The 26855-nt window shown below is 40.8% G+C and overlaps 1 protein-coding gene across 4 annotated transcripts; it reads right to left on the bottom strand.

Annotated features, from left to right (window-relative positions):
* Positions 1–19231: 19231 nt before the first annotated feature.
* Positions 19232–24968, bottom strand: kcnk15 (potassium channel, subfamily K, member 15). 4 transcript variants are annotated; one of them, XM_086019594.1, is made up of 3 exons: positions 24530–24968; positions 22927–23271; positions 19232–21083 (listed from the first exon to the last, which is right to left on the bottom strand). In XM_086019594.1, the coding sequence occupies exons 2-3, from the start codon at positions 23207–23209 to the stop codon at positions 20086–20088; spliced, it is 1281 nt and encodes a 426-aa protein (XP_085875720.1). In that variant the 5' UTR covers positions 23210–23271; positions 24530–24968; the 3' UTR covers positions 19232–20085. The 4 variants fall into 4 exon arrangements, with proteins under 4 accessions (XP_085875720.1, XP_085875880.1, XP_085875807.1 ...); XM_086019754.1 differs by lacking the exon at positions 24530–24968 and adding an exon at positions 24448–24479; XM_086019681.1 differs by lacking the exon at positions 24530–24968 and adding an exon at positions 23466–23847.
* Positions 24969–26855: the final 1887 nt, after the last annotated feature.

The following is a 26855-nucleotide window of genomic DNA, read 5'->3' as shown; positions in this document are numbered from 1 at the left end:
AGTCATGACCAAGCCGACACAGTCGATTTAACCTGATGGTTGCCTCGATGGCGTTACAGCTGGCCCTCTTTAGCACTTCGTTTGTGATCTGTTGCCAACACCTGATCTTTAGGCTCTGACGTACAGATCGTTGATGGAAACGCTCAAGCAAGTGAATGTGTAGTAGCGTAGCGTTGGAAGGACTCTATTCTATCTTGACTCTACCCTCTGTCATGACAGTAACAAATATGTGCTGAAAATTAATGCACATCCTGCTCACCTGGAGCTTGATGTTTCTAACTTATCTGGAGCTTATCTGCTTCAACTTTAAATTAAACCAACAGGAAGAGTGGTGCCCAAGAGTGGCGAGGCTCTCAGGTTTGAGCTAAAAGTTTGTAGTTGATGGAAAAGCAACCTTGGGGTCATAGTGGATGCATGAGTTTTCTCATCAAACCTGAAAGTGTGGAGATAGCAGCTACATGTGTGATGCAACTCTTATACCTCATATCAAAGCAAGAAGATATATAAAACAAGTACAGCACTGCCTTCCACCAGAGCTGAAGAAAAAATGGTAGTGCAGAAACCTTTTGGTTATTTGCAGGCTACGGAGGATGTCAGTAGATCAGGATTGCCAAATTAATTTCTTTGGTGGACCACATTGTACAGCTTCCTTCAGAAGGCCATTATGACGTGAAACCAATTAAATGTTTCATTGTCTCATCATGGAATTGCATATGCACAACAAATTCATGGATTACACATATTGGTATTCAGAAGTCAAGGATAATAATGTTCAACTATTTTTCAAGTTACTGTGAACAGGGTTTAAAAAAACTAACGTTATTTTGGTACTGATTTTAGCAATCATCATGGAAGTTAACGCACGTAATTTTCTTTTGAGGACCACAAAAATGTTGTGGTGGTTCCGACCTGGCGACCAACCCTTGATTCGGAAACGTGTGCATGAGATGTTACAAACGGATGGACGCCGCTATTAGGGTTCTAGGATGGATGACTGAAAGTAAGTACATGCATAATGTGCTGAATACAGTGTGAAAGTCGAGTGTAGTGGAAGGAGAAAACTGCTGCAGCCTCAGTAAGTGCATCACTCAGCTAAGTGCTGATAGCCTTATCATTAGGCGCCACAGAAAGCTCACAGCCAAACGCTGCACATCAGTGCACCGCCGCTTTTGTTTTTGAGGGAAAAAAGTGTCTTTGAAAGCAAGCGACAGACAGACAGACAGAGATAGTCTGTAATGAGTTTCCTTAAAGCAATGTGTGTGTGCACATCACTGTGATTTTATGAATTCATCATAAAAGAGTGAGTAAATGTCACGACTGCAAGATGCAGGACAGGGTGTTTCGTTTGAAATGAAAGGCAAGAAGGTAAAAGGAAGATGGCGAGAAGGAAATTGTAGAGTCTTTGGTGATGATATGGCTGATAACAGAACCAAGTGCGTGTTTGTGGAGGTGGAAGGTTATTGTGGCCACGTTGTAAAATAAAATATGACATTGATGTATGAGTCTGAAGTTACCAAGACTGAACACGCACACACACACTCAATCTTGGTGCAGTTAAACTTCAACAAGCTTCACAGGTCGGTTTCTACCATTTGGGGGAATTCACATCAATCTTCCTTCCCAACACAGCACTGGAGATGAATAATTTAATGATCACTCAATACATTTCTCAGTCAAGATGTGAAAGTGACAATATTATGTAAAATGAGACGATGTGTTCGTTGAGGTCTGAATACACAGATGATACTGTAAATCTCTGCTCAGACTCAAGCAAATTAAGAATAATAGGTGCATAACTCCTATGTCCCAATTGTCTCTATTAAGCAACGACATTGGTGAAGACCACAAATCAAGCCTGATCTTGTTCTTGCGACTTTTGGCTTGTCCCATCATTGGTTGACACAGTTTTACACCAGATGCAATCCACCCATTTTCTATCCAGGCTCGGGAGCAGTCGTAGCTGCATACTGGGGCAATGGCATGAAAGGCCATTAAAACATCAATATCTTTTTAAATGAACAAATGATCACTATTGGTAAAACTGGTAAGACTGCTTCCGTACTATCACAACACCTAACTTGACCAATGTGCGGACACTGCAGAATAACTTCACGTGCAAGTTGCAATTAGCAACAAACTGGCCCTCGCATCATTGTGAATATTTGGAGGTGCCCCAGATGGAAGACTTAACGTTTGAAGGAATTCAGTGCTCCAAGGGTGGAATTATTGCAGCAATATACTCCTGACAGAGACTATAAATTTCCTGGGGGTGGGACCTTCATCACACACACACGACGTTTGGTCAAGTTGTGACCCTGCACAGTTGACTTATTAGAGATGTGTGTTTTACGGCTAGTCATCGAGCTTCGCTGCCATGCGGTGGCAAAAAAAATCGATTTTTCACAACTTCGCATTACCCATCTTTCTAATTCATCTTTTGCGGGAATCTGACAAAATCTGTTCATTTTTTGAGGGCCCCTGAAATTGAACAAAATGACCCTCAAAAGGATGCTTCAAAGCAAAATGCCATTCACACTTTATGTTCTGATCCTAATTACAGGAACACCTCTAGGCAGCTTTAGGGCGATCAGGAGGTCACACACTCAAAAGCAAGAGGATAATGTATCTGAGATACAATAACATACTTTGTGGACACGTCACACTGGTGCAGAACCAACTCACTTTGTATTCAGTATTTTTAGATTCATTATGTCTGATTACTGCCCAAGCCCAGCAGTACTTTGAAAAGCTCACTCTGCGATCCATTAAATTAACCAAGGACCTTTTAAATGAAGCAAATCAAAAGAGCGAAACTAACAATTAATACAGCTCTGAGAATAGCATTGGCTGAGCTAAGACAAAATCACGGCACAGACGAATGGGCCAGTAGGATAAAAAGTTTGGGAAAGTGGAGAAAAAAAATCCACAGAAACTTTATTAAACTAAAACAAAGGACTATTGTCTCAGCTATGTGGACATGGTCAGTGGTTAAATTGCCCAATGGGATCTATGCAGACATATCGCTTTACACGCATACAGATACATATTGTGTGTATACATATTTAAAGTCCAGTTTTAATATATTTATTATTCAACAAGAATCCATTCTAACAGCTGTTGTTTGCCTCTTGGTTGGTTTGTTTCATCCTTTGATGAAACCATTCTTAAATGAACGTGTGATATTTCGAGTGCCTGAGTTTAAAGAAATGTCTACTATGGTGAGAAAAAAAGCATGATAACTGAAAACAAACAAAACAAAGCACCTCGGTTGTCACCGTTTCGACAGACATTGGGAGGAATTAACCGAAGCAGTAAAAGGGAACAAAGGCGAGGTGGATTTTAATGATCTGAAAGCTACAAGAATAACTTTGACTCTTCTTTTTGCACATTTCTTCAAGCACTTTTACTGTATTTTTCATTTGACTGATTGTACAAATCCTAAATGTTTCTCCTAGGATAGATGGGTGGAAGAGTAGTGTGAAAACTGGTTTGAAACTGTGCCCAAGAGAGTACTGGCAGAAAGCCATGTAAAATCAGTAGGGTTGTTCATACATCCTGAATATTTGAAGATGTGTTCAAAGCTGTGCTTCACAGAACACAGACTACTAAATCTTTGACCTCATCTATTGTGTGTTGAATGTGAATAATAAAAATAGCATTTTTGGGGTTTTTTTGTATTGATTTGCATACAGTCAACAGCTCAACTGCTGTTGTTTTTCAGGTAGTATTGTCAGACAACAAACCTGAAATGATTATCCAAAGAGTTGAGCTCATAAAGAGGCATTGGTGTTCAAAGCAATCAGTAATAAACATGTTCGGTTTCTCTGTCTCTACTCTTTGGAAGAGCCTTCCATCCATCCATTTTCGACATCGTTTACACATTCCTTCAGGTAGTGGGTGAGTTGGAGCCTATACCAGTTCTTGGCGAGAGAGAAATTCTCTGGACTGGTCACCAGCCAAACACAGTAAATCAGAACCTACACAACATATTAGGTTTCTTTCGGGTCAAGATTAGCTATAAACTACCTTTTGACTACTTCACATCGCCTGCGTCACACCGTGAGCTAAGTCCAGGTCCAAGTGACATAGACAAAAGCAACTACTGAAATGACTTATATTTAAAGCACAAGAATCAAACACGATAAAAGTAGTTAAAATCAACCCAATTATAGAAAATATGCCTGTTTGAAAAAATTATGATTTGACTAATGATGTGAATGTAAAGAGGAGCTGCTGAAAGCTCTTGACGCCATGGTGATCGGGCATTCTGGAGGTGAAATAAGTGGAAGAGAGGAGCGCGGGGCTGTTGATGGGAAGGATTTTGGTGAGATACTGAGGGGTGACCCTTCTGATGGACATGGTAAAGAGCATCTTATAAGACAGTGATCAGCAGCGGGACCAAATTGGCCTGCCACCAATTATTCCCGGCCTGATGGATGACAGTGATGGGATGGGAGGGGCGGCTGATAATTAGAGATGTCACAATATGGCTTCAGTACAAAATAATGAGCCGATCTGCTTAAAATGTTGTAAAAATAATTTTGAGAAAGTTAAGGGTAAGCCAGGAAGAAATTTTAAAAAACGAATTGTAATTGTCAGCCCGTCAGACGTCTGCCGTTTTGGCAGTTGGACTGTCAGTACGGTCAAGGGTACATGTTGAATTACAATATTTACATATTTTTAATAAATAGACAAACAAACAAGTACAAAGAATTATATATGTATATATATATATATATATATATATATATATATATACATATATAATTCTTGTATATACTTGTCGTAAGTGTGAGAAGTTACTGATGTTATGTTCCTACGTAAATGTCATGTTGTCTTTCTATGCATATTAATGGTGTGGAAGATGGGAAAAGATTCATACATGAAGAAATGTATGAGACCATCCAAGTCATGGATTAAAGTTTTATGCAAGGGCCGAAATCTCACTTGCGTCTTGAATATATGATCGGTCATGCAAAAGAAACAACCACCATGGGGGAAAAAAAACACCAACAACTCTAGTGTGAAGAACTACAAGCTTGGGCCATGAACATAATTACTCAGTTAGAGTGCCTGTGGCACACTGGTAAACACAACATACCACTTAGAGACAATTTCAACAGGCTTAGTACATCCAAGTCACAGTATCAGACTCAGTCATTTGAACCAGACGTGTAGTTGGGAGCTACCGACATCGCTCTGACATGCAAACCAGTGCCAACGTCCATGAAGTATTCAAAAATTGCTATCACACTGTCGGATTGCGAAATCTCCCTCTGCAAAGTCTGGCCATGCAAAGGCATGCAAATAGACACTTGGCTCAGCTAGCAGGGTTGCCACGTTTTTTCAGCTCAAGACCAAAATAAAGGTGTAAGCTTACTGCCCAAGACACAGAGTTTCACAAATACACATTGACATACAGTATACTGCATGAATATATTATTGGTAAAGAACCAAGAATGCATTGATTTACTTCAATAAACTTCAAAAGAGTAAAATCAAACATACAGTAAATCAAAAACTAACAATGGCTTACAGCATTTTTCACTGACAACCAAATAAAAAACGACCCAGAACATAATTTGATAGTTGACACAAAGTTTGGAAAAGGTTGATGTTGCATTGTAGTAAAATTGCAAATGTCAGCTATGTGAATAACTACTATACTGCTCGGATGGCATGCCATACGTAGTGCAAAAGCACTTTTTGCTAGAAATATAAGAACGATTCAAAGGCTTAGAGAGAATACAGTACACTGGTGTGTTACAACAATATTATATTTCATACTATCTTCCGCTCGCCTGCAAATGTTTTATCATGTTGTAATCTGTGGTCTAACTGTTTTCAGTAGTACAGTGGAGAGGTTCCGGATGACGTCAGAGACAGAGAGGGACCCCGCGAAATAAATAAAATATTCACGCTATACTTACAGTCAGACTCAACGCGGGTTATTGAATAACACGACATGGTGTCAGAAGTCCTGTAGTTAGTGTGAGAGGAAAACCCGTGAGAAGACGATTGTTTTGATATCTGTGGATTAGAGATGGGCGATATATATCGTCATCGATATCATCGTCAATGTTGCTTTCACGTTGTGTAATTTTACATTATCGAGTATTAATACTGCCTCGAAAATCATAACGAGTCAGTCGACGGCCGCAAATTATGAGGAAATGCCGAATCCCTCATTCGGCAAATCAGGTTACATTGACGGCAGAGGAGCAGGAAGTGATAATCATTCGACGAATCAGCGGGCAGGACCCAGTCACGTGACTCTGGCCGCAATGCAGCCGCTCCGTTTCAAGTATGGAGGAGTGTCCAGCGGGGAATAATAGCAAGGCGCAAGTCCACGTCGTCTGTAGTCTGTAAATGGTTTGAGCTTGACAAAATTGATATCAGTGGGAATAACATCGTTCGATGTGCCAAAACGGTCACCGTGAAGAGCAATTCTGTTGCACCACGAGCCATATGGATTACGAAGAAAACTTGGCGACCGCGCAAGCATGCTAAACAAAAGCTTAGTATACACACACACTCAGAAAACAGTCGCCGAGTTGCACCAACAAATATAGACACACGCACGCACACACGCACACAGAGTACTTTAGCGAGCAAGTCAAACGTGACAGCCTGAATGTTCGGTTAACATTCAGTTTACATGTTTTTATTCCGCATCATTCATAACTAGCCTGTATTCCTGAGGCATGTTGCGCAAACTACGGCGGCTTATTAGCCTGACGCCAGGATATAGCCAAACATGAATAAAGTCACAAGTCTACATATCACAGCGATCAATGAGTGGGAAAATGCACTTTTCGGTAAATTGCAGCTTTCTTATTCAACTTTATTCTGATTACGGTGGCCAATGTATGACAATGGATGTTGTCATGACGATGTCTTTTTTTTCTCTCGCAGGGTGACACTTCCGTCAAACGTCACATATCAAATACATTTATTTACCATGATGATGGCTCTAGTAGTTGGCAATGGTACACCAGTACTTACTGCAGCTCAAAATGTCACATCATTATGGAATAACAGCAGAGACATTTAAATGACATAAATATTCCCAAAAATCATTGTAAATCTGCAGATTTAAAATCTTTTTTGTAGAATATCGTCAAATTATCGTTATCGAGTTTTTTGAAAAATATCGGTATATTTTTTTTTTTTGCCCATATCGCGCCACCCCTACTGTGGATACAAAAAAGCGGAGGACAAGATGAGCTACGGAGGGGACAAGGAAAATGCTAGCAGTGGTGGTCGTGGACATGATCCACTCACTATCCAGTCCGGTCGAAATAAGTCAGGTCCAAATCTTTTATCCTTTTCTGTTCCACCTTGTAAAAGAGATCAATTTTGGCTAATCAACATGATTCAAAACTGTGCGCTACATTATAACCAATCACGATTTTTCATAAAAGGCTAAATCTGCTTATCCAATCCAGCCGATCAGATCTGTTGTAAGTCTATAACGTGTTCATGCGGGTTCAAAGGTCGCATGCGGCTTTGGACCTCCATGTCACCGGCACCTCTCCCAGCACCTTTGATTTACTTGTGCATGCGCTTTTATGAGAGCGCTGAGGAATCATTGAAGATCACGTCTGAAAAGAGAAGCTTCTGGTGCATATGCTATCAGGCTCCTCCGCGTGTACAGAGATGTGGCATTTCAAAAAAGATGAGCTTGCGTGTTAAAGAAAGATGAGAGGGGTTGGGGGCGGGGCGGATAGAACGGAGGCGAGGGGTGAGGTCAGTCGAGCGACAAACATACACCAGTGTACCGAGTGCCAACAAATTGCCTCGCTCCTTCCTGCTGCCTGGTGCAGGGACGGAGATGCAACCTGTCAGTGAGTGAGGGGGCTGGCTGAATGACTTCACATCACCCTTTCAGCTCCAGCAACTTCCCATTTATATTGTAATGCAAATCCACGGCCTGTCCCAGATGGTGCTTCTCCTGCATCGTGGGTGCATAGAAATATGATTATTTATCTCAAGCACTTCTTTAATGCACCCTCCTCCACCCGCTGCTGTCCCCCGCACACTTCATTGGCACTGCTTTAAAGTCTGTGCCGTCTGATGTTCATCTCCTTAATGGTTAACCAGAAAAAGAATAGGAGGAAGGTGTCAAAGAACCTGAGAGATTACAGAAAAGCATGAGAGCGCCAAAGTGCACAAGTCACAAAAGAGGAAAAGGGTGAAAAAAAACATCTGGTTGGTAATTTTCTGAACATTAAGCTAGGAGGCATAAGCACTTATCTTCATGACTCAAGTGTGCTTTTAATCACCCATGCTGAGAAAAATATCATCCACATGCACATATCTTTAGTAAAATCATTTTCTTTAAAAGCTTATGCAGGATTTATGAGTTTATTAATGAGTTCAGTAGCGCTGGTGGTACATATGATGTGCCCCACTACCTCAGAGTCGAGGGGTCTCTAGTTAGAAACGTGGCTCCCTGTAGTTTGCATGTTCTCCTCCTGCTTGGATGTTTTTCTCCACGCTGTTTGGCTTCTTCCCACATTCCAAAAACATGAGCGTTTGGTTTATTGGAGGTTTTATGTTACTTGTACAAAGTAGGTGTGATTTAATTCCGTTTTGACAAAAGGTCCGTTCTGTAATTTGGCCCCTTTGTCCCTGCTTTTGAAATCAGTTACAATTATCTGACAGCTTAAATTAGCCGACTAATATTTAACACCAAAGAAGTGTTATGTTTCTCATGTACTAAAAATGCAAATTTGAGAAATGATTACTATTTCTTGAGCTAGATAAAGTTTTACCATTTCAATTGTTTCCTCTCGAGGTCTCTTCATTTTGGTTTGAACACCTTTGATTTTTGTTTAATAAAACCCTTGCTTCAAGTCCCTGGGATCAACCTGTAAAAAATGTCTCCTCAAAATGAGTAAATTGCTCCTCAAATCATCTTGGGGAAGGTCCCCTTCTGTTTCATCCTGAGAAAGGAAGTAATGGCCATTTGATTTGTGTGATGTGGAAGAACTTGAGAGCCCTGAGCTTCAATCCCATCAAACCCCTCCGGGAAGAATAACAGTAGAGATGATGAGCCATCAGACCCTTCTAGGCCTAACTTTTATGTCCTCTGACCTCACAGAAGTATTTCAGGATGAATAGGCAAAAATTCCCACACAGTCTCCCTCTTTATACAGTCACCCAGAAGAATGGAAGTTGTTGAATCTGCAAACGGTGTACCTCACAAAAAAATGTTGACTTCCACTAAATGCAGTGACCACGTGGCCCAATACTTCTGTGTAGTGTGTCACTCCTAGCAGATAAGAGCATAACATTGCCTCTGAAAATACACTTTGCCACCTAAAATCATTACCAAGCCAAATTTCAGGCTGCTCCTTAATGTGACAGCACTTTGTAGTCGCCCTTGAAGGCGTCGTCAAAGCGAGATCATGCACACCAGCATATCAGTAGGCTTCAGTATGTGAAAAACAGACACATCCTTGGGGACCATGTGTGCAGTAATCAGCTGTGAGCTATAAGTTGTTCAATTATACTGTCAGCGCTTCCATATTTTTATCGCAACACCTTAACAGGATCCTCTGCCTTCCTCGGAAGCTTTTAGGCTGCACTTGACATTTCCTACGCTGCATAATTAGATCACAATCTAGTGTCAGATTGACTTCACCAACCACTGTCACCTCATTATACAGTATGACAAGCATTTGTATCTCCAATGTCCATTACTTTGACAATTAATGTGAAGGGGAAACGAGTGAGCATTTGTGACTGGGGCAGCCTGGACTGGTCACTATGAATCAACCACAGGGCACGTACAGTATAGACAAACACTTACATTGGCATCTATAGGGTCACCAATGAACCTAGCATGCAAGGTTTTGGAATGTAGGAGGAAGCAGCAGTACCTGAGGAAAAAAAAAAACACATGGAGATAACATAAAAGTCAAAAGAAAGGTCTGAGCCGAGATTTAAAACCAAAACCCTCTTTAATGTGAGGGCTTCGCATATATACCTGAAAAATAGAATAATTTAATTGGAATATCTGTTAGGAAGCGGGGGTCGCCTCTTCTTCTTTAGAGAATGACAATAATGGTTCTGCAGATGGCTCATGGTTGTTTGTTTCAATATACAGTATTATGAATAGGCTATAGGAAGAATGTATATCGTAAATAACGTTTTAGACTTAGATTTTGGAGACTGCCGTGTTACTATAAAAAGGAGGCCTGCACTGTTGTTAAGATTTCTAAACGGAGAGTAAAATAAAAGGTTGTAAAAAAAAAATGTCAGCTAACACTAAGCAAATGTAAAGAGCTTTATTGAGCTCTTCCCTGTAATTATTCCGGCTGTCAGAATTAATCATGTACTATATTGGTTCCTTTGAGTCTTTTATGTGAAAAGTACACACACTCCCGGTACACACACTCCCGGAAGAGCCTGTTGGAATGTTTTGTAGGTCTGGAGTCCATAAACCCAATTAGCAATTTACAAAACAACTACTTACTGAATGTGTGTTTGTCTTGTCTTTCAAAAAGGTATCCAATGCAAATAAAGACAAATAAAGGCTCACACAAGTCGATTGAATTTGCTCGTCTGTTTTCTTTTCCATCTCTGAAGTTCAGGAATCATACAATAATCAGATTTGGGCAGCTTTTCCATCCTCGCGAATGCTCTCACCTGAGACGGGCCAGGGCAGAAAAGGGGCGCGGTCTAACATGCAACCCTCACATTTATACTGTCTTCAAAATCTAAACATAATGTGGGCTGGTCTCCTCCCTGGCTGGCCCTGCCTATGGGGCTGGTCTTCTCCAGCTTGTCCCGTGCTCAGATCAAGGCACACTGACTCTAGCTGATTATGCGATGTGTAATTCCCATTTTGGTTTTTGGTTAGCCTGTTGGCTAGTATAAAGCCATTCATATAGATTTAGATCCTTCAAACCAATCACATACAGCACGTGAGGTATTCTACGAAGCCCCTAAGGAAGTAAAAACACAATAACTTTGCATTCCCTTGCAAAAACTGTTGTGTTCCCTCGAAATGATTTTTTTTAAATCAGTCCTTGATATTAAGCACAGTTTCCAAATAAGCGAAAGACAGTGCTAAACTAAAGAGGACATCTCTTGACCGCAAGAAGTGTTCCAAGTCCTCCTACATGTTTCTTGCCGTCTCTGACGTACTGTCGTCTCTCAAACAGCCGCGCATTAGAGACTATAGGCTAGCTGCCAAACTGACCCGGAAGTACATAAACGTGCATTTAAAAAAAAATGTGTTTCCTCACAAAAAAAAACCAAAAAAGAACGTTGCGTTATCTCACAATCTTTGCAAGGGAATGCAAAGTTTTTTGCGAGGGAACGCAAAGTTGTTTTTTTATACTTCCATGCCACCTAAGGGATTACGTAGTATTCAGTTTAACACCGTTGCAAACTTTTTTTTTTTTTTTACATTGTTCCCCCGGTGGATTAATGGTTTCCCTGAACGCTTGTGAAACTGCAATGAAAGAACGATTCTATCAGACTTCACATGTGCACTGCGATAGAGGAAAATGACGGTCACAACCGCAACTCATCAGAATGTGTGCTGACCCATTACATCACCCCTGAAAGCACAACTATTACAATCCATTTCAACCCATTTCAGCAAAACAAATTGCAGAATAAATCACTGGCAATTGCTCGGGCTAAAAAAAAAAATAAGAAAAAAATCACGAGCCCTTTTTTTCTGTATAAAAGAAACTTGATTCAGTGATGCAGCCATCATGAGATATTGTGTTTGTCATGTTTGGCCTGTTGTCGTTCCACATCACTCTCCAAACATTTTACCTGCTCACACAAAGAGCAGTTTTGGCCATAAGCCCGGATGGTCCCCACAGTTTCATGTTGCTCTCCATCTGTGCTCGAGGAAAAACCTCACCGAGGCCATTATGGCGAAGAACTGACAAAAGTAATGTTTTCGAGAGGCGACCGGCAAGACTGGTGGCTTTCGGCTAGATTGCAGCAAATTCCATCTTGTATAGCGCTTGCCGTTGTTTGGGTTACAGCAGCTAAAGCCTATCCCAGATGACTGAGATAAAGGCAGACAACGCCCTCAAATGCACGGTCACAATGAGTCAACCACGGGGCACACTCACTTTGATGCCATCACTGAGTTGGAATTGTACCAAAGATGCCTCCAGGGTATATTCAGTTGGGTGAACCATTACACGATCGGTGACTTGACAAAAAGTCAACAAGAAAAATCTCAAAGAAAAAAAAAAAAAAAGATACAAAATCATCTCTCAGATTTAGGTATGCTGCTTGATGTCAGAACAACCAAAATCACAATGTTTGCATTGTTCGGATTTCAAAATAAAGATATCTGACACAAAATGAACAAATTGTCTACTAGAAAGTTTTTTTTGTGCATGAACCCAAATCATTTTGACTGAACTGCTTGTCATTAATTCTTGTCTTATATTTATTTTTTTAAGAACATCATTTGGCATTGGGAAATTCTTACAAACATTACTGCCCTGAAAGCTTGAATACAAAGACAGAAGCAGGGGACTTTTGAATGCCATTGAACATTTCAAATGTCGTCCATGTGAGAAATTTTTCATCGGTCATTGCAGTTGACTGTGTCTTCTGCCAACAGCGTATGATTGATGAGTTTTCTCTTTCATTCTGGATTGCTGTTGTTTGGTTTGTTTGTTTGTTTGTTTTCCAGATCATTGCATAATTACTGTATGTGTAGATTTGCTGCCCATCATCAGTTTTCAATGAGCACATTGTCTCGATGTAGTACTGGCAGCAGCACATAAATATCATTACTCTTTCTTTCCACTCCATTAAAGTCAAGCATCCAACTTTCTTGGCAACTGTTCACGTAGCATCTTCCTCCTCCTTCTTGCTGCTATTTGCACTGCACAATTCATACTGCTTTTAGGGTTGTTGTTTTTTTCTATTTCTTTTTTACCCTAATATTTATTCTTAAACTCGACGTTTTCTTTGTGTCTGCACCATACAAAGGCAATAACCGCCTTCTGTTGCGTTGCATTCTATCTTGTTCCTTAAAACCACATTTCAGTATGCATTGACTTGTACTAGATCGCACCGCATATTTATAGTGTTGTGGTCAAGACCAGACTATCCGAGACCGAGACTTGCCGAGCAAGACAAGACCAAGGCTTTTGGGAGTCAAGACCCAAGACCAAGACCAAGACAAGCCAAGACCGTGTCGAAACCAAAACCTTAACGGTCAATTTTAAAAACCATGGCAAGGACGAAACGTGAAAGAGCATGCTCTTTAATTTTAGTTTTGTTTTAAATATATTTAACAGCCAAAAACACAGTGTCTGAAACACAACATGCACAAATCCTAAATCATCCATCCATTTCCATTTCATGCCACTAGTTAACTGAAGCCTGCTGACTTTGGGTCCGTCGCCAGCCAATAATAGGAGATATTTACACAACCGTTTACCCTCACTGATTGGACACTCTAAATTGCCCCGAGGTGTGATTGTGAGGGCGGATGTTTGTTTGTCTCTGTGTGCCCTGCGATTGGCTGGCAACCAATTCAGGGTGTCCCCCGCCTACTGCCCGAAGACAGCTGGGATAGGCTCCAGCACGCCCCGCGACCCTTGTGAGGATAAGCGGTATAGATAATGAATGCATGGATGGGTTTACCCTCACATTCACACCTGCGGACAAATTAAAGTCTTAAATGAAGATTGTGTGAGCACCGGGAGAACATGTTTACGGAAGCCTAGAGGCGAAAATCAAACCAGAAATTCAGAAAGACAGAAGTTCGAACCACTAATTTACCATGCTGCCTGAATCAACACAATGTTTACAATTATTGTGATGGAATAGTTCACCAAGAATACCATCATGGTGTGAAGTTACAACCAAAAGAGAGGAAGGAGTACGAGTAGGAGGAACTCAGAAGTGAGAGAGGATTTAGTAACATGAGATGCAACATTGCCCTCTATAGGCCATCTTTATAAGTCATCTCGACCCGTGTGCCTGCTCAGCCTGAACACAGTGTGCCCTCAAAGGCTGCTTTCAGAATCAATCACACACACACGCACACACACTCGGGTCACAGAACAGTTCATTATTGTTCAATTACCAGTGAATGTTCAATAGCGAGCCCATTACAGGGGAAAGTTTCGAGCTTGCTGCCAAGAGACTAGGAGAACAAGTATGACATTTTAATGATACCATTAAAGATGAACAAGTACAAATAAATCCGTTAAAGTGGATTGTGACCTCTGTGGACTTAGACATGGAAAGGAGAAAGCTACCGAATAGTGAAATTAATGCAAATGAATGAAGCCTATACCAGCAATGATTAGCTGAACCTGCTTTCTTTTAGAAAGATCCATAACAATATGGTTATCATTCATCATCATGCTTGATATTTTGCAATTAACAGTGGCGCTGTATGTACTGTATTGACTCATGTAGTATACTGCAATGTGTTGTTTGAGAATCAAGCTACATCAGTTTGTTCATAGTTCATGTGATGCAGCTTTTCCTTTCCTTTGCATCTCTTGGCACCATCAACCTCAGGTAGGCCCAAAGCGCACTCTTCCATGCCTGCCCAATTTTAATCCATTACGTAATTTCTCAACTGTCACGTTTTCCTCAGATGGGAAACCAAAGCTTATTATTTATTTATTTATTTATTTATTCATGTATTCATCATTATTCATCGGATAAATTGCAAGTGTAATGAGAAAAAAAGCAAAAACAAAAAACTTTAAAAAGAAATTTAAAAAAAAAGCACTTCCATTGGAATCATAAGCATGTCTTTGTGTTTGAAGGTTGTAGCAAACAAGTTTCAGTGACCTACAATGCAGAAGTATTGCACACAACAATATAGCTGCGGATACCTGTCATAAGCAGGAACACTGGGGCATCTCAATAGGATAGTCTTGCATCAAAAAGGAAACTAATGTGCAAAGCAATGTTTGTAACCAAAAAGGGACACAAATGCGTTAAACAGTCAAACAGTGTAAATCAAGCAAAAGACAATGAAAGCGTCACAATGTTCAATTACTCCAGTGAACACTTGATGTTTGATCACCATGAAAGTGTGTTTCTTCTTCAAATGCTCCCTGTGGAGGGAATCATCAGAGTGAGAAACAACAGAGAGAAAGCCGGAAAAAAAAAAAACGTAGCTGGCAAGTACCAGCTCCCCTGGCTTCTTTTAGTACTCAGCCAAGATGGACATATTGCATCTGTAAACAAATCGAACGGTTGGCCATGTGACAAGCCAGCAGATATGGCACTCACGCGCCGTGTCATTCCCAAGGGTCACCACATGAAGCTGACGGCAGGGAGTCTCAACCATGTGATCAGTCTTTTGGCGGCCGGCTGAAAATAACAAAGACTTCTGCTTCAGCTATTATGACTAAATGCGATCCGATTTGTACTAAATGATGTCTGCTCTTCCGTCCTGGTTAAGATGAACACTGTGCAGATCAGTTCACCTGCCATTTTGGTGACTTTGAGCGACACCTACAACCCTGAGCTGATCCATAGGGGCTATTTTGCTCCATGCTCCAGTGTGCGTCACTAACGTGCAGACTCTGCATTCAACCCATCACCTCTGCATTGCAGAGAGGATGAATTTCATGTATATGCATCACTCGTTTGCGGCTCAGTTCAAACTCTTTGGGATGTGGAAGGAAAACCAGAGTACCTGGAGAATACCCACCAAGCACAGGGAGAACACGTAAACTCTATAGCGGTGTTTCCCAAACTTTATTACAAAAATCAAAAGTTACACTTCTAAAATGTCACGAAAGTGGATACGTACTGTAGTTTAATTACCATATACAGTGGAAGAACAAGGCTGCAGAATGTGGTGTTGCTCATCTGCAATTGTTTGGTGGTGTGTTTGTGTTGTTTGCGAGTAGTTGAGTTTCAACAAAAAATAATTGTACCTTGGCTGACAGACATTGTTGATTTATTTGGTACTGGGCTGAACTTGGAAATGATAAAAATGTTTCAATAAATAGCTTGGTTTAATTTTTTTTAGGCTGGAAGGCTTGAGTTGATGAGAAAAGCTTTCGCGGGTCAATGCTGGCCTCTAGCGGTTAAGTATATAACTTCACCTTCCTCAAGCGTCTCCAAGAAGAGTTATCCCCTGTAGAGGGCCCCCTTGTCAAAGTTATCCTCGGTCATAGGTTAAGATGGTGGAAATAAAAAAAAATTGTGAAATAGTATTTGGGCGACAACACTGCGACGCTAAACAGTACAAGCTGAGAGACGTGTGACCTTTGGAAGATTATGGTCAGTGGTCACATACTGTAATTGTAGGTTTGTGTTCCTTTTCTGGTAAGAACTTAAGGTCAAGGAAGTAAAAACCCTGATGTAGTTTGGCTTCAGCCATAGGTGCTTATACTCAACTGACAGGTAAACGAGATCCCTGAGTAGAAGCACCTGTGGCTAAAGCCAAACTGTGGCGTGATCATTGTCGAGTTTCACACGCTGGATTTTAACATGTGCGTTCAAAAGTCATTCGACCGTATAAACATGAGGTAAACATGTCCATCCTGTTGATGATAAATTTAATCAGGTGCTAACTGCACATTCAGATCTGTACTAATGACATTGATCTTATGTAAGAAATACCATACATTCTCAAATTTAATTAGTGTGTGTAAATGGGTGAACGAAATGCATTGCGATTGTGCACTTTGTGGGTTGTCACTTTTTGAAGTTGAGTGAGTTGAGTGAAGTTGACGTGCTTTGTTTAGAGGGGCGCTGCCACATCAAATCTGGCGGATATATGTTCTCACTGTACTTATCGGTGTCTATGCTTAAACAAAGACCGCTGTTTCAAACGATATAGTTTCAAGATTACAGTGTCCCAATCTATGTCTTTATTGACTTCTCAATGAAATGCAGAACCGACATTAAAGCGACACTTGGGTGAGCTTAACATTGGCACTTATATAATAGCTTTGCATGTAAAAATTACATCAGTCCTAAAGTCTCCCCCCCAAAAGACTGTCGTGATTTAAGGTCTTTTTTTGTGATTAGATTTACGACAAATTTCCCCGCCCCCCTTTTGGGGCGTGGTTTGTTATTTTTCGATCTCAGCGGTCTACGTCATGGGAGGGAGTCACGCGTGGTAACTACCGTGCTCGCTTTGTCAGTTCTGTTGTCTAAAACGTCGACCACCAAAATGCAAATGCATATTACTACTCTTGTCCACTTCACCCTGTGAAAGTATAAAAGTGTTCTGCACAATAGCTTGGATTTATTGGCATAAAACGTGATCTCATCATGATCACCTCCACAAAATGAAAAATACCGTGGCGATCGCTTCTCCACTTACACAGGCTGAAGCGGACAAGAGCATGAATGCGCACACGACCCCCGACTGGTTATATCCCGGACATTTACCTACGATAAACTCGTGTCAACTCTCCGGAGGAAGACGGCGACTGGCAGTGGGCAAGCAAGCATGGATCTTTACCCCCCTCCCTGCCCTCCCCAGCTAACAGTAGGATAACAGTACAGCTAATAGAAACAACTAGCTTCAGGCTGTTAAAACAAAAGGCGTTAGCACAACAACATTAGCTCCTTCCTGTCCGCGCAGCATGTGGAGGTGATCATGAGCCTGCTCTTCATGTCGGGTTTGCCTCCCAAGCAGTCGCGTGCGCTGTCCAACACCGCTTGCAGCCGCGAGAGTGGAGTGGCATCAGAGTGGGGTAAGACCTCATCGAACACCAGGAGTGTCTTGAACGTGCGCATCAGACTCCACAGCAGAGTGTGGCCGCATTGGAACGTGCTATTTCAGCTGTTACGTTCCAAATTGGACGGCGTGTTGTAGGTCGAAAAACTGGGGCCATTCCTCATCCAAATAAATGTGCACGTCTACCCATTCCCACTTCAGTCTCTGTAAATATCCTGACTGGTGTTTAATGCCTCGCCCGTCCCAACCGTAATCAGCAAAGAGACAGTGTTTTTTTTTTTTTTCTAAGCAAAGAAGCAGTGTGCGCTCGTCCAAGGATAAACCTATGTAGCTCTGCTGAGTGCTGACTTCCACATTTCCTCATTCTCATGTAAATCAGTCACAGAGCGGTTAATCCTTTTGATATGTTGAAGTGGTCATTAGTAGGGATGTCCACATATATTTTAGTGACAATTGATCACCGTTTTTGGACGTTATAAGCAATGAAAGTACAATGATTTCCAATGGAGGGTTTGTAATCGGTTCCTCCAGTGACTCCAACCAAACAAGGTTAGAACGGTAGGGAGCGCGCCCATTCTCCTCAACAAGAGGCGTTATTCATGTCTCTTATTTCCTAATTTCTTCCAAATGTATTGATAAAATAGAAAATGACAACTCTTTTCATTTTCCTGATCAAAAAATATATAAAATGAACTTGTTAGTGAAAACATGGCCATCCCGGCCCCACCGTCCCTTTAAGTATTTGACCAGCGAATGGTGATCTAAACTGTCTAAACCAGTGTGGGCTTTCCTCTCTGTGGGTTTTGGAATGACAATTGAAGTTAGAAGTGGTCTTTGATGTGTCTTCATTCCGCAAGGTGCAAACCATGCGTTTTTCCCATCCATTTTGTCATTGTCATGGACAAAATAAATTCAAATGTCTGAAACGTTTTCAGAGCTGGGCATTCCGTCTATGTGACGGACCAGTCCGTCTGTCAGCATATGACGGACGGCCGTCTTGCTGACGGTTGCCATGAACATTTTTTAAATAGACGGACTAAGCATTGCCGGAAACCCGTTTAATCCGTCTGTTTCATTCTGTTCTGTCTCCTATACAGAATGGACGGTTAGAGCTCTTACATTTGCTCACTTTTATTTCAACAGGGTGTCTCACATACACTGTGCTTCCGTCCGCCTTAAGTGTTGTGCAACGACTTAACAGTCCCCCGGGGAAACACATACCCACAAACTAAGAATCCTATTGTTACACTTTCGTCTGTCTTTAATCTATTTTTCATGGCCAGGCTTCGATGGCCGCTGCGATGAACAATAGTGTGTGTGCATCTGTTGCTATTTAAGTTTGCAGTCAGAATCGCTGACGGAAGCCCGTTTAAAATCAAAGGTGGACCGGCCTATAGGCGGGTACTAATCAACCCCCAAAAAAACAACGATGGAAGGGTACCAACGCTGCAGACGGATGACAAATAACGAACGCTAAATTTTTAGTAAAATGCCCAGATCTGTAAAATACCAGGTAGTAGAAAAAACAAGACAATTTGATGCTTTGGCCATTAAAAACAATATAGTTTACAGTATTTTTATTTATTAATTTATTTTTGTATTTTTTTGTAATCAAACAATACCACAAGAGTCACACGCAATTGTAACTCAACCCTACCTCCCGAATGTGTTTTTCCAATATCTTGGGAGGTTTACTGTTCCATGCTACATTTTGCATCAGGTAAATATCTAACCCTGCATCTATTAAAGTATAAACCAATGTTTACATTCAAGTGCATTAATGCTTGAGTAGACAATAATACATCGTCCCCGGCCAACACACACACCCTCCCTCACACACACCATCGCTCTTGATATGTATTGCAAATACTAATAAATTCACTGAGCAAAGAAGCCACAGCTTTCATTTGCTGGGTCAAAGTTCATTAAGGCCTTTTTACTTTAAAAGTATCCACTCACCCATCAAATAATTTCGGTGCAATGTAATGACATCCAATACAAGAGTAAATCATGTTTTTCCCAAGTCTTAAATAGTATTTAAAATATGTTTAAGGTTATGACCCTGTCAGAGAGGCATTAATTACGTCTTCTTGTGGTTGTAGTGTGCAGTGATGTACCTGTAGAATGTATACTTCATCATATTGGTGACCTTATTTAGTAGCATGCTACGTGGAGACAAAGACAGCTTTAAATGTGGATAAGAAGGCATTTCATGTCTTACAGAAGCACTCATGCATCCACATTGTGTTATACATTCCACTGAGCATGCACTTGGAAAACGTGCAACAGCATCTGAATTGACAGTATTGTAGTGTGCTTTAGCAAAGAAAATTGTTTTATAAGCAAAAGCGCTTCACTGACCAAATTCCAAACGAGGTGAAAAATTAACACACACAAAAAAAAAAAAATGTCCTTCACACTGACATTCTCCTTGTTCGAGGGAAATCCTGGAAGCTATGGCCCGGTGAGTGTGTGCTTGCAGGGGAAGAGCGTCCAGAATTGTTCTTGGAGCCCGGGGAGCTGCTGTGCACCCTATAGGAGACAGAGTTGTAGTAAACAGAGCTGACATGGCAGCTTTTGCATTGACTGCTAGCCACGAGTGGGCTATCGCAAAAGCCCAGGCGGTAGCACACACAGGAGCAGAGAGAGCTGAGGCTTGACTCTGGCTTGCGTGCGTCGGGCGTCACCTGCGAACGCAGACCGTGTCTGCAGGGGCTCCTCCCTCGCTCGTGGTTGTCTGCCGACGAGCCGATGAGGTTGGTGCGACTCGTTCCCTCCTCCATGGGCACAAACAGCGGGCTGTGGCTGTGACTGTACGCCATGTTGCGGCTGCAGTCGTTTCTGCTGCGCTCGCCCACAAGATGGAGGCTCAAGGCCCCATCAAGAAGGCCCCGGTCCCTCTTCAGGGATGCCCTTTGTTGTGCATCCCTTCGCTCATCTTCGCTGTTCATGGTGAGGAAACGAAGCACCACCAAGTTGAGGAAGGCTCCGATAACGGTAAGTCCGACCAGAATGTACATGAAGCTGAAAACCACATAGAGGGTTTTCTCTTGGAGGTCCTCCTTTTTCTGCAAGGCCACAAAGTCTCCAAAGCCAATCGTAGTGAGGGTGATGAAGCAGTAGTAGTAAGCATGGAAGAAGCTCCATCCCTCAAAGTGAGCAAAAGCGGCAGCCCCCACACACAGGGTACCAATACAGGACAAGAATCCCACGAGAACCATGTTCTCCATGGACACCTCGGTGTTTTTAAAACCCAGGCACTGTTTGGTCTTGTGGAGGAGAAAGCGCACAAATGTGTTCATCCGCTCTCCCAGGCTCTGGAACATGACCAAAGTCAGAGGAATGCCCAGAACTGCGTAGAACATGCAGAAGACCTTTCCCGCGTCCGTGCCTGGTGCGGCATGACCATAACCTACAAATGAGAGGCAGTTTGATGTGAGTTTTAGTAGTGGATCTACATTTTAAAACACTTTCAATGCACATTTGGAAATAACGGTAGTTTGCGGTTGTGTAAACTACACTGCATTACACAGAGCAAATAAGGCACAGGTGTCAAACTCACAGCCCGGGGGTCAGATCTGGCCCGCCACATTTTAAGTGGCAAATTATGTGCATCGACTTCATGTTTCTTGCTAAAACACCACATTTGCAAATTGTCTTCACTTAAGGGCAGTAACCAATCATTTGAACCTATTAATCTTACTAAACAGGTAAATCAGATGAACAAAACATTGTTTAATTTCCATCCCCTTATTCAAAAATGCATATTGACAGTGCAGAAAATGCACAAACATAAATTATGATTCAGTTACTGCTTTGAAAAGGGGCAAAAATTTTGTTTTCTAAAGTAAAAGCACATTTTATTTTGACTCAACAAAAGTTGTAGTAGTAATACGTAAATAAATGTCATATCGTCGCTGTCCTCTGAAAAACACTTGTCAATTTTTTTTCAATTTTCGTATTTTTACGTGAATGGTGTTTCCGCGTTACAGACATCACATCAACATGAAAATTAAAAAAAAAAAAATCCAAAATTGGACATTAGTGTTTTTCACAGGACAGCTACAATATGTAATATGTAAATAAAATGTGGTAGCATTACACTGAAAAAAATGGAATGGTGAATTTACTCAATAATATTTCTTCAAGTGGTTGCACGAAATATATAATCATCTTAATCAAGATACATGTTTTAAGTAAACTATACATCTCCTTAAAAAATGTAAAATTGAGTAAATTCACCATTCCATTTTTTTCAGTGTAGTATCTGTAGTATATACCGGTAATAGCAGTCCTCCATGAAAGCTACACTTAAAAATTGGAACGTTGAATTTACTTCATTTTATTTCATCAAGGTGGTTGCACAAAATAAAATCATCTGGATCCAGACACACTTTTTAAGTAGATGCACTTAAGAAATCTATCTGGATCCAGATGATTATATTTCATGCAACCACTTGACAAAATAAAATTGAGTAAATTCAACATTCCATTTTTTTTCAGTGTAGAGGATGACAGAAATTGGAGAATATTTACTACTATTCAGAAGCTGACATTCTGAGGATTTGGACAATATTAAAAAGTAATCAGTTATCAAAAGTAATTATCAATTAATCTAATAATAGTGCCATTGCACCTCTACACTGAAAAAATGGTTGAATTTACTCCATTTTATTTTGTCAAGTGCACAAAATAAAATTATCTGAATCCAGATAGAAAGTGTAGTCTGCTAAAAAAAAATCTGTCTGGATTCAGATGATTTTATTTAATGCAACCACTTAATAAAATAGAGTAAATAATGCACAGCACTTTTTTCCAGTGTACTTCACTTTTAATAACGTTGAGCTATTGTGAGCATTTATTTGCTAGGCTACCAATCCTCCTTATAAAATTGAATAATGATATTTTAAGAAACATTGTTAATTGGTCTCTGATTTCAAAACTAGGTATTCATCAATTTGTTGTGTGTATGGCGATCATGCATTTATTTTTCGATCACTGTCATAAAGGAAAACCATAATGTGGCTGGTGACCAAATTGAGTTTTGACACCCTTGCATGCAATAAGGTAACCAAAACAATAGGAACGACTCGTGGTATATGTTACAGTGCATCTGTACACAAGCGCAATCTACAACCACAAAAATAACTTTTTTTGTTATCAATAAGTATTAGTGAACTGAGCCTCATCTTTGCAGGTGATGTGACTACAGTATATCATAGCAATGAATGATTCAAATGTGAATTGTATCTTACCAATGGTCGTGATGACTGTTATAGCGAAGTAAAAAGAACCAGCAAATTTCCACTGTCTCCCTGCTCGATGGGGCTCCGCCTGCAGTACCACCCGCTCGATGTCTCGGTAGACTTCCTCGGAGAAGCAGTACTTCTTCTTCATCTCGTTGCGCTTCTGCTCCAAGACGCGCCTGCGGGCGCTCTCCCTCTCAGACTCGAGTGCGTCGAACACGGCGGCGCCCACCAGCAAGTAGGAGAGCATGCAGAGGATGAGCGACAGCGTCCGGACGTTTTGTTTCTTCATCCTCGGCGCTGGCGTACAAATTCCGCAGTTGCAGGTGGGCTCCTGCTGCTCTTCACATCAGCCTGTTGCGTGAAAAGATACGTTTTACATTTAAAGAAGCAAGGAGGGAGGCGATCGGTAACCTCCTGCGTGCGCGGTGATCTGCAAGAGAGCCAAGTGGCCCCAGATTTCTTCTTCGCATGCGCAAACAAGACCCCAATACTGTATATATGCGTGCGTGCGCGCGCGTGCGGCGCAGCAACAAGTCCACCCTCACATCGTGAGGGTCGAGAGGGGTCCAGTCCAGCATCATGGGCTGGTACTGGAACAAGTTCCGAGTTTGAGCTGTACGTAGTGTATTGTCAGAAAGGCTGCAACCAGAACGCATTGGTTTCCCACAAAGAATTGGCACATTTTGCAAAGAACACAAAGTGTACGTGGGATTAATGCTAACAAAGAAACATTTGCTTTGTAATGACGTCATATAACACATTTTCTGGCTACAGAACACGGCAATGTCCGTGTGTATGTGAATTACAGAAATGAAAGATTACGTTCGATGCTACATTCGCTGTTTCTCAAGAGACCTATTCTATATGATCCTGGTTTCCATGGTTACTTGTATCAAAAGTATGCACGGACGCAGTGAGTTCGAGGCTGATAACATGTCATTTTAATCTATAGTACAGTCCCGTCCAAAAATATTGGAACAGAGAGGCCAGTTCTTACCTGTACAAATATTTGGGTTTGACAGAAGACTAACGAGATCAAAATATTTAATCTTTTATTCCCAGTAATTCTGACACACAACTTAGAACATAGTATTACTTGCAACAAAACAGAAGCTGCTTTTTTTTTTTTTAGGTGAACAAAAAGAATTGTGACATAACACCGGTCAACAGCAAAGTTTATTCATAAATGGCTATGAGTGTCCTAAATTATGTAAATTATGTTAGACACTGATTTGAAAAATTGCATTACTTTTTTCTAGCACATCAAATTTTGAGATATTTGACCTATACAAAAGCTTGCGCATTATGGATTTTACCATGCATGTGTTTTTTAATTTATAGCTAAGGTGTTTCAAAAAAAATACACCTGTTGCTGAACCCATATCTCTTAATTCATAAATATATCTAAATATATTATATATTCCAAAGAGTATTATTTTGAAAATGTTGTGCGCTAAGCAAAAAAAAATTAGGGCAGATTCAGAATCAGCACAAAAAAAAATCTACAAAGTAGAAAGGTTTACGTACATCTCTGATCCCAAAACATTTTCAACATTTCTTGCCAACATAATTTAGGAGAACATAAAAGTAAATCACACAAATCCTTTACCTCATGTAGCGTGCACCAAGTCCTGTTGAACCGCAATGGCATCACCAAACCTTGGCATGCTTCCTTTGTGATGTTTTCCAGCCTTTCACCACAGCCGCTTTCAGGTTTTCTTGGGGTTTACAGTATCCTTTAGCAGGTAAAATGCCTGCTCTTTAACATTGAAATCCAAAGATGAATTTGGCCAGTCAGTGTAAAACTTTCTCTTGAGTGCCCCTGGTAAATTATTTTTTCTTGCTATTTATATGGTTGGAATCTTTTAGTGGTGCATTTTTCTTGATGAAGTCTTCTATGAACAAGATAATCAACAAGAGTTGTGTGTTGTGGGTGGAGGGGGTCAGGCAAAGGGTGGGGCACACACAGGGCACCATTCAATACTGTAGGGCCGCCACTGGTTTTAATAATCCCTTTAGGACATTAAAGCAGAAGTCAACCCAAACATATTTTTTTCCAGAATATGTTCTGTGCAGGCCCACTAGTTGAAACACAGCATCCTGATTAATATTGTGTTTGTGGTATATGAGTTAAGCAGCAAAATCCACCCCTTTTTAGCCATCTCAGGGGTCAGCCATTTTGTCACTTCTTTCGACTGAAAATGACATCACAACTGCTCGGTGCTCAGGTAATGACCAATCACAGCTGACCTGTTTTCTGAAGCTGATCCGTGATTGGTTGTCACCTGAGCCCCCCAAGGGATGGCTAAAAACGGGTGGATTAACTCTTATTCCACAAACGCAATATTAATCAGAATGCCTTGTTTCAACTAGTGGGCCTGCATACCACATACATAGACATAAACTACCCCTTTTTACTCACAAGAGTTGGTTCAAACACAAGGTGGCATCCTTCTTGTATGTGGTTGTGTCACATGTAGTGGAGCAGCTTCATCCTTTTGCGTTTGATTTGTAGCTGTTGAAAACCTGTTTTCTTTTGTTTTGTTTTTTTTACAAAAGATCTCAATATGAAAAAGTGTTCTTTATAAAATATGAGTTTTAATGGAGAATGGAGGGTGAGTCGTTATACCCAGAACAATAATTTCTTTGACTGGCGGAAATCAGAATTAATGCTAGGGGAAACAAAAGCAGCATGAGTCAGTTTTAAGATGTGGCAAAACTATGATGGATGACCGAATGAGACAATTGGGTGCTGGCTTCCTTTGAGTCGATGATGTGGCCATGTTAAATGAGTCTGAAATGTATTACAGGAAATGTATTACAGGAAATGAATAACTATAAATCCTTTTATGTTAATCCATGTAAAACGGAAAGACCCGTTGCAGTTCAAAAATTGCACATATATTGCACAGTAGATTGCCTTTTTTTTTCCCAGTGATCTTAACATAGTATTAAATACTTACATTTTTTATGTTAAATCGTATTACATCTCATGAAATGAATGCAATTGTTTCAAACAAAAAGATAGAGGGGCACTGCAATTTGAAAAATGACATGTCTTGTCCTGAAATCACTCCTTCATTGCCTTGGCCGTGTGCTTAGAACCGTTGTCCTGTTGAAAGGTAAAACTTCGCCCCAGTCTGAGGTTCTAAGTAGTGCTGTCAAGCGATTTAAATATTTAATCGTAGTTAATCGCATTTTTTCATAGTTAACTTGTAGTTGATCGCATATTTTATTTATTGTAAAAAAATCCCATGATTTTTCTGTCCCATTATTTTCTTGAATTTTTAATACCCTTAACATGAATAAGAAAATTTATTTTCTTGTGCAAATACTTTATTAAAGGGAAGTCAACCCAAACATATTTTTTCAAGAATATGTTTTATGCAGCCCCACTAGTTGAAACAAGGCATTCTGATAATTATTGCGTTTGTGGAATAAGAGTTAATCCACCTGTTTTTAGCCATCACTGGGTGCGGCCATTTTGTCACGTCTGTCGACTGAAAATGACATAACAGTTGCTCAGGTAACAACCAATCACAGCTCACCTGTTTTTTTTAAACTGAGCCATGATTAGTCGTTATTTGAGCCCTCAGCGCATCTGTGTTGTCATTTTCAGCCGACAGAAGTGATAAATGGCCGACCCCTGAGATGGCTTCAAGCCGGTGCATTTTGCTGCTTGATTTATATTCCACAATCACAATATTAATCAGAATGCCTTGTTTCAACTAGGGGGCCTGCTGGGAACATATTCTTGAAAAAAAATGTTTGGGTTGACTTCCCTCTTCAATTGAAAAAACAAGCATTGGATTCAACTCACACAAACGGTCTCTCAGCCCTTTCAAACACACACACCTACACGCGCACACACACTCACACTCACATGCACACGCGTCCGTGCATGCACACACCCAAACACACAATCATTTACCTTA

This window comes from Filicampus tigris, chromosome 1 (assembly GCF_054856515.1).
Source record: "Filicampus tigris isolate MCC_2025a chromosome 1, RoL_Ftig_1.0, whole genome shotgun sequence".
Lineage (NCBI taxonomy): Eukaryota > Metazoa > Chordata > Actinopteri > Syngnathiformes > Syngnathidae > Filicampus > Filicampus tigris.
This window is presented reverse-complemented; position numbering and strand designations above follow the sequence as displayed.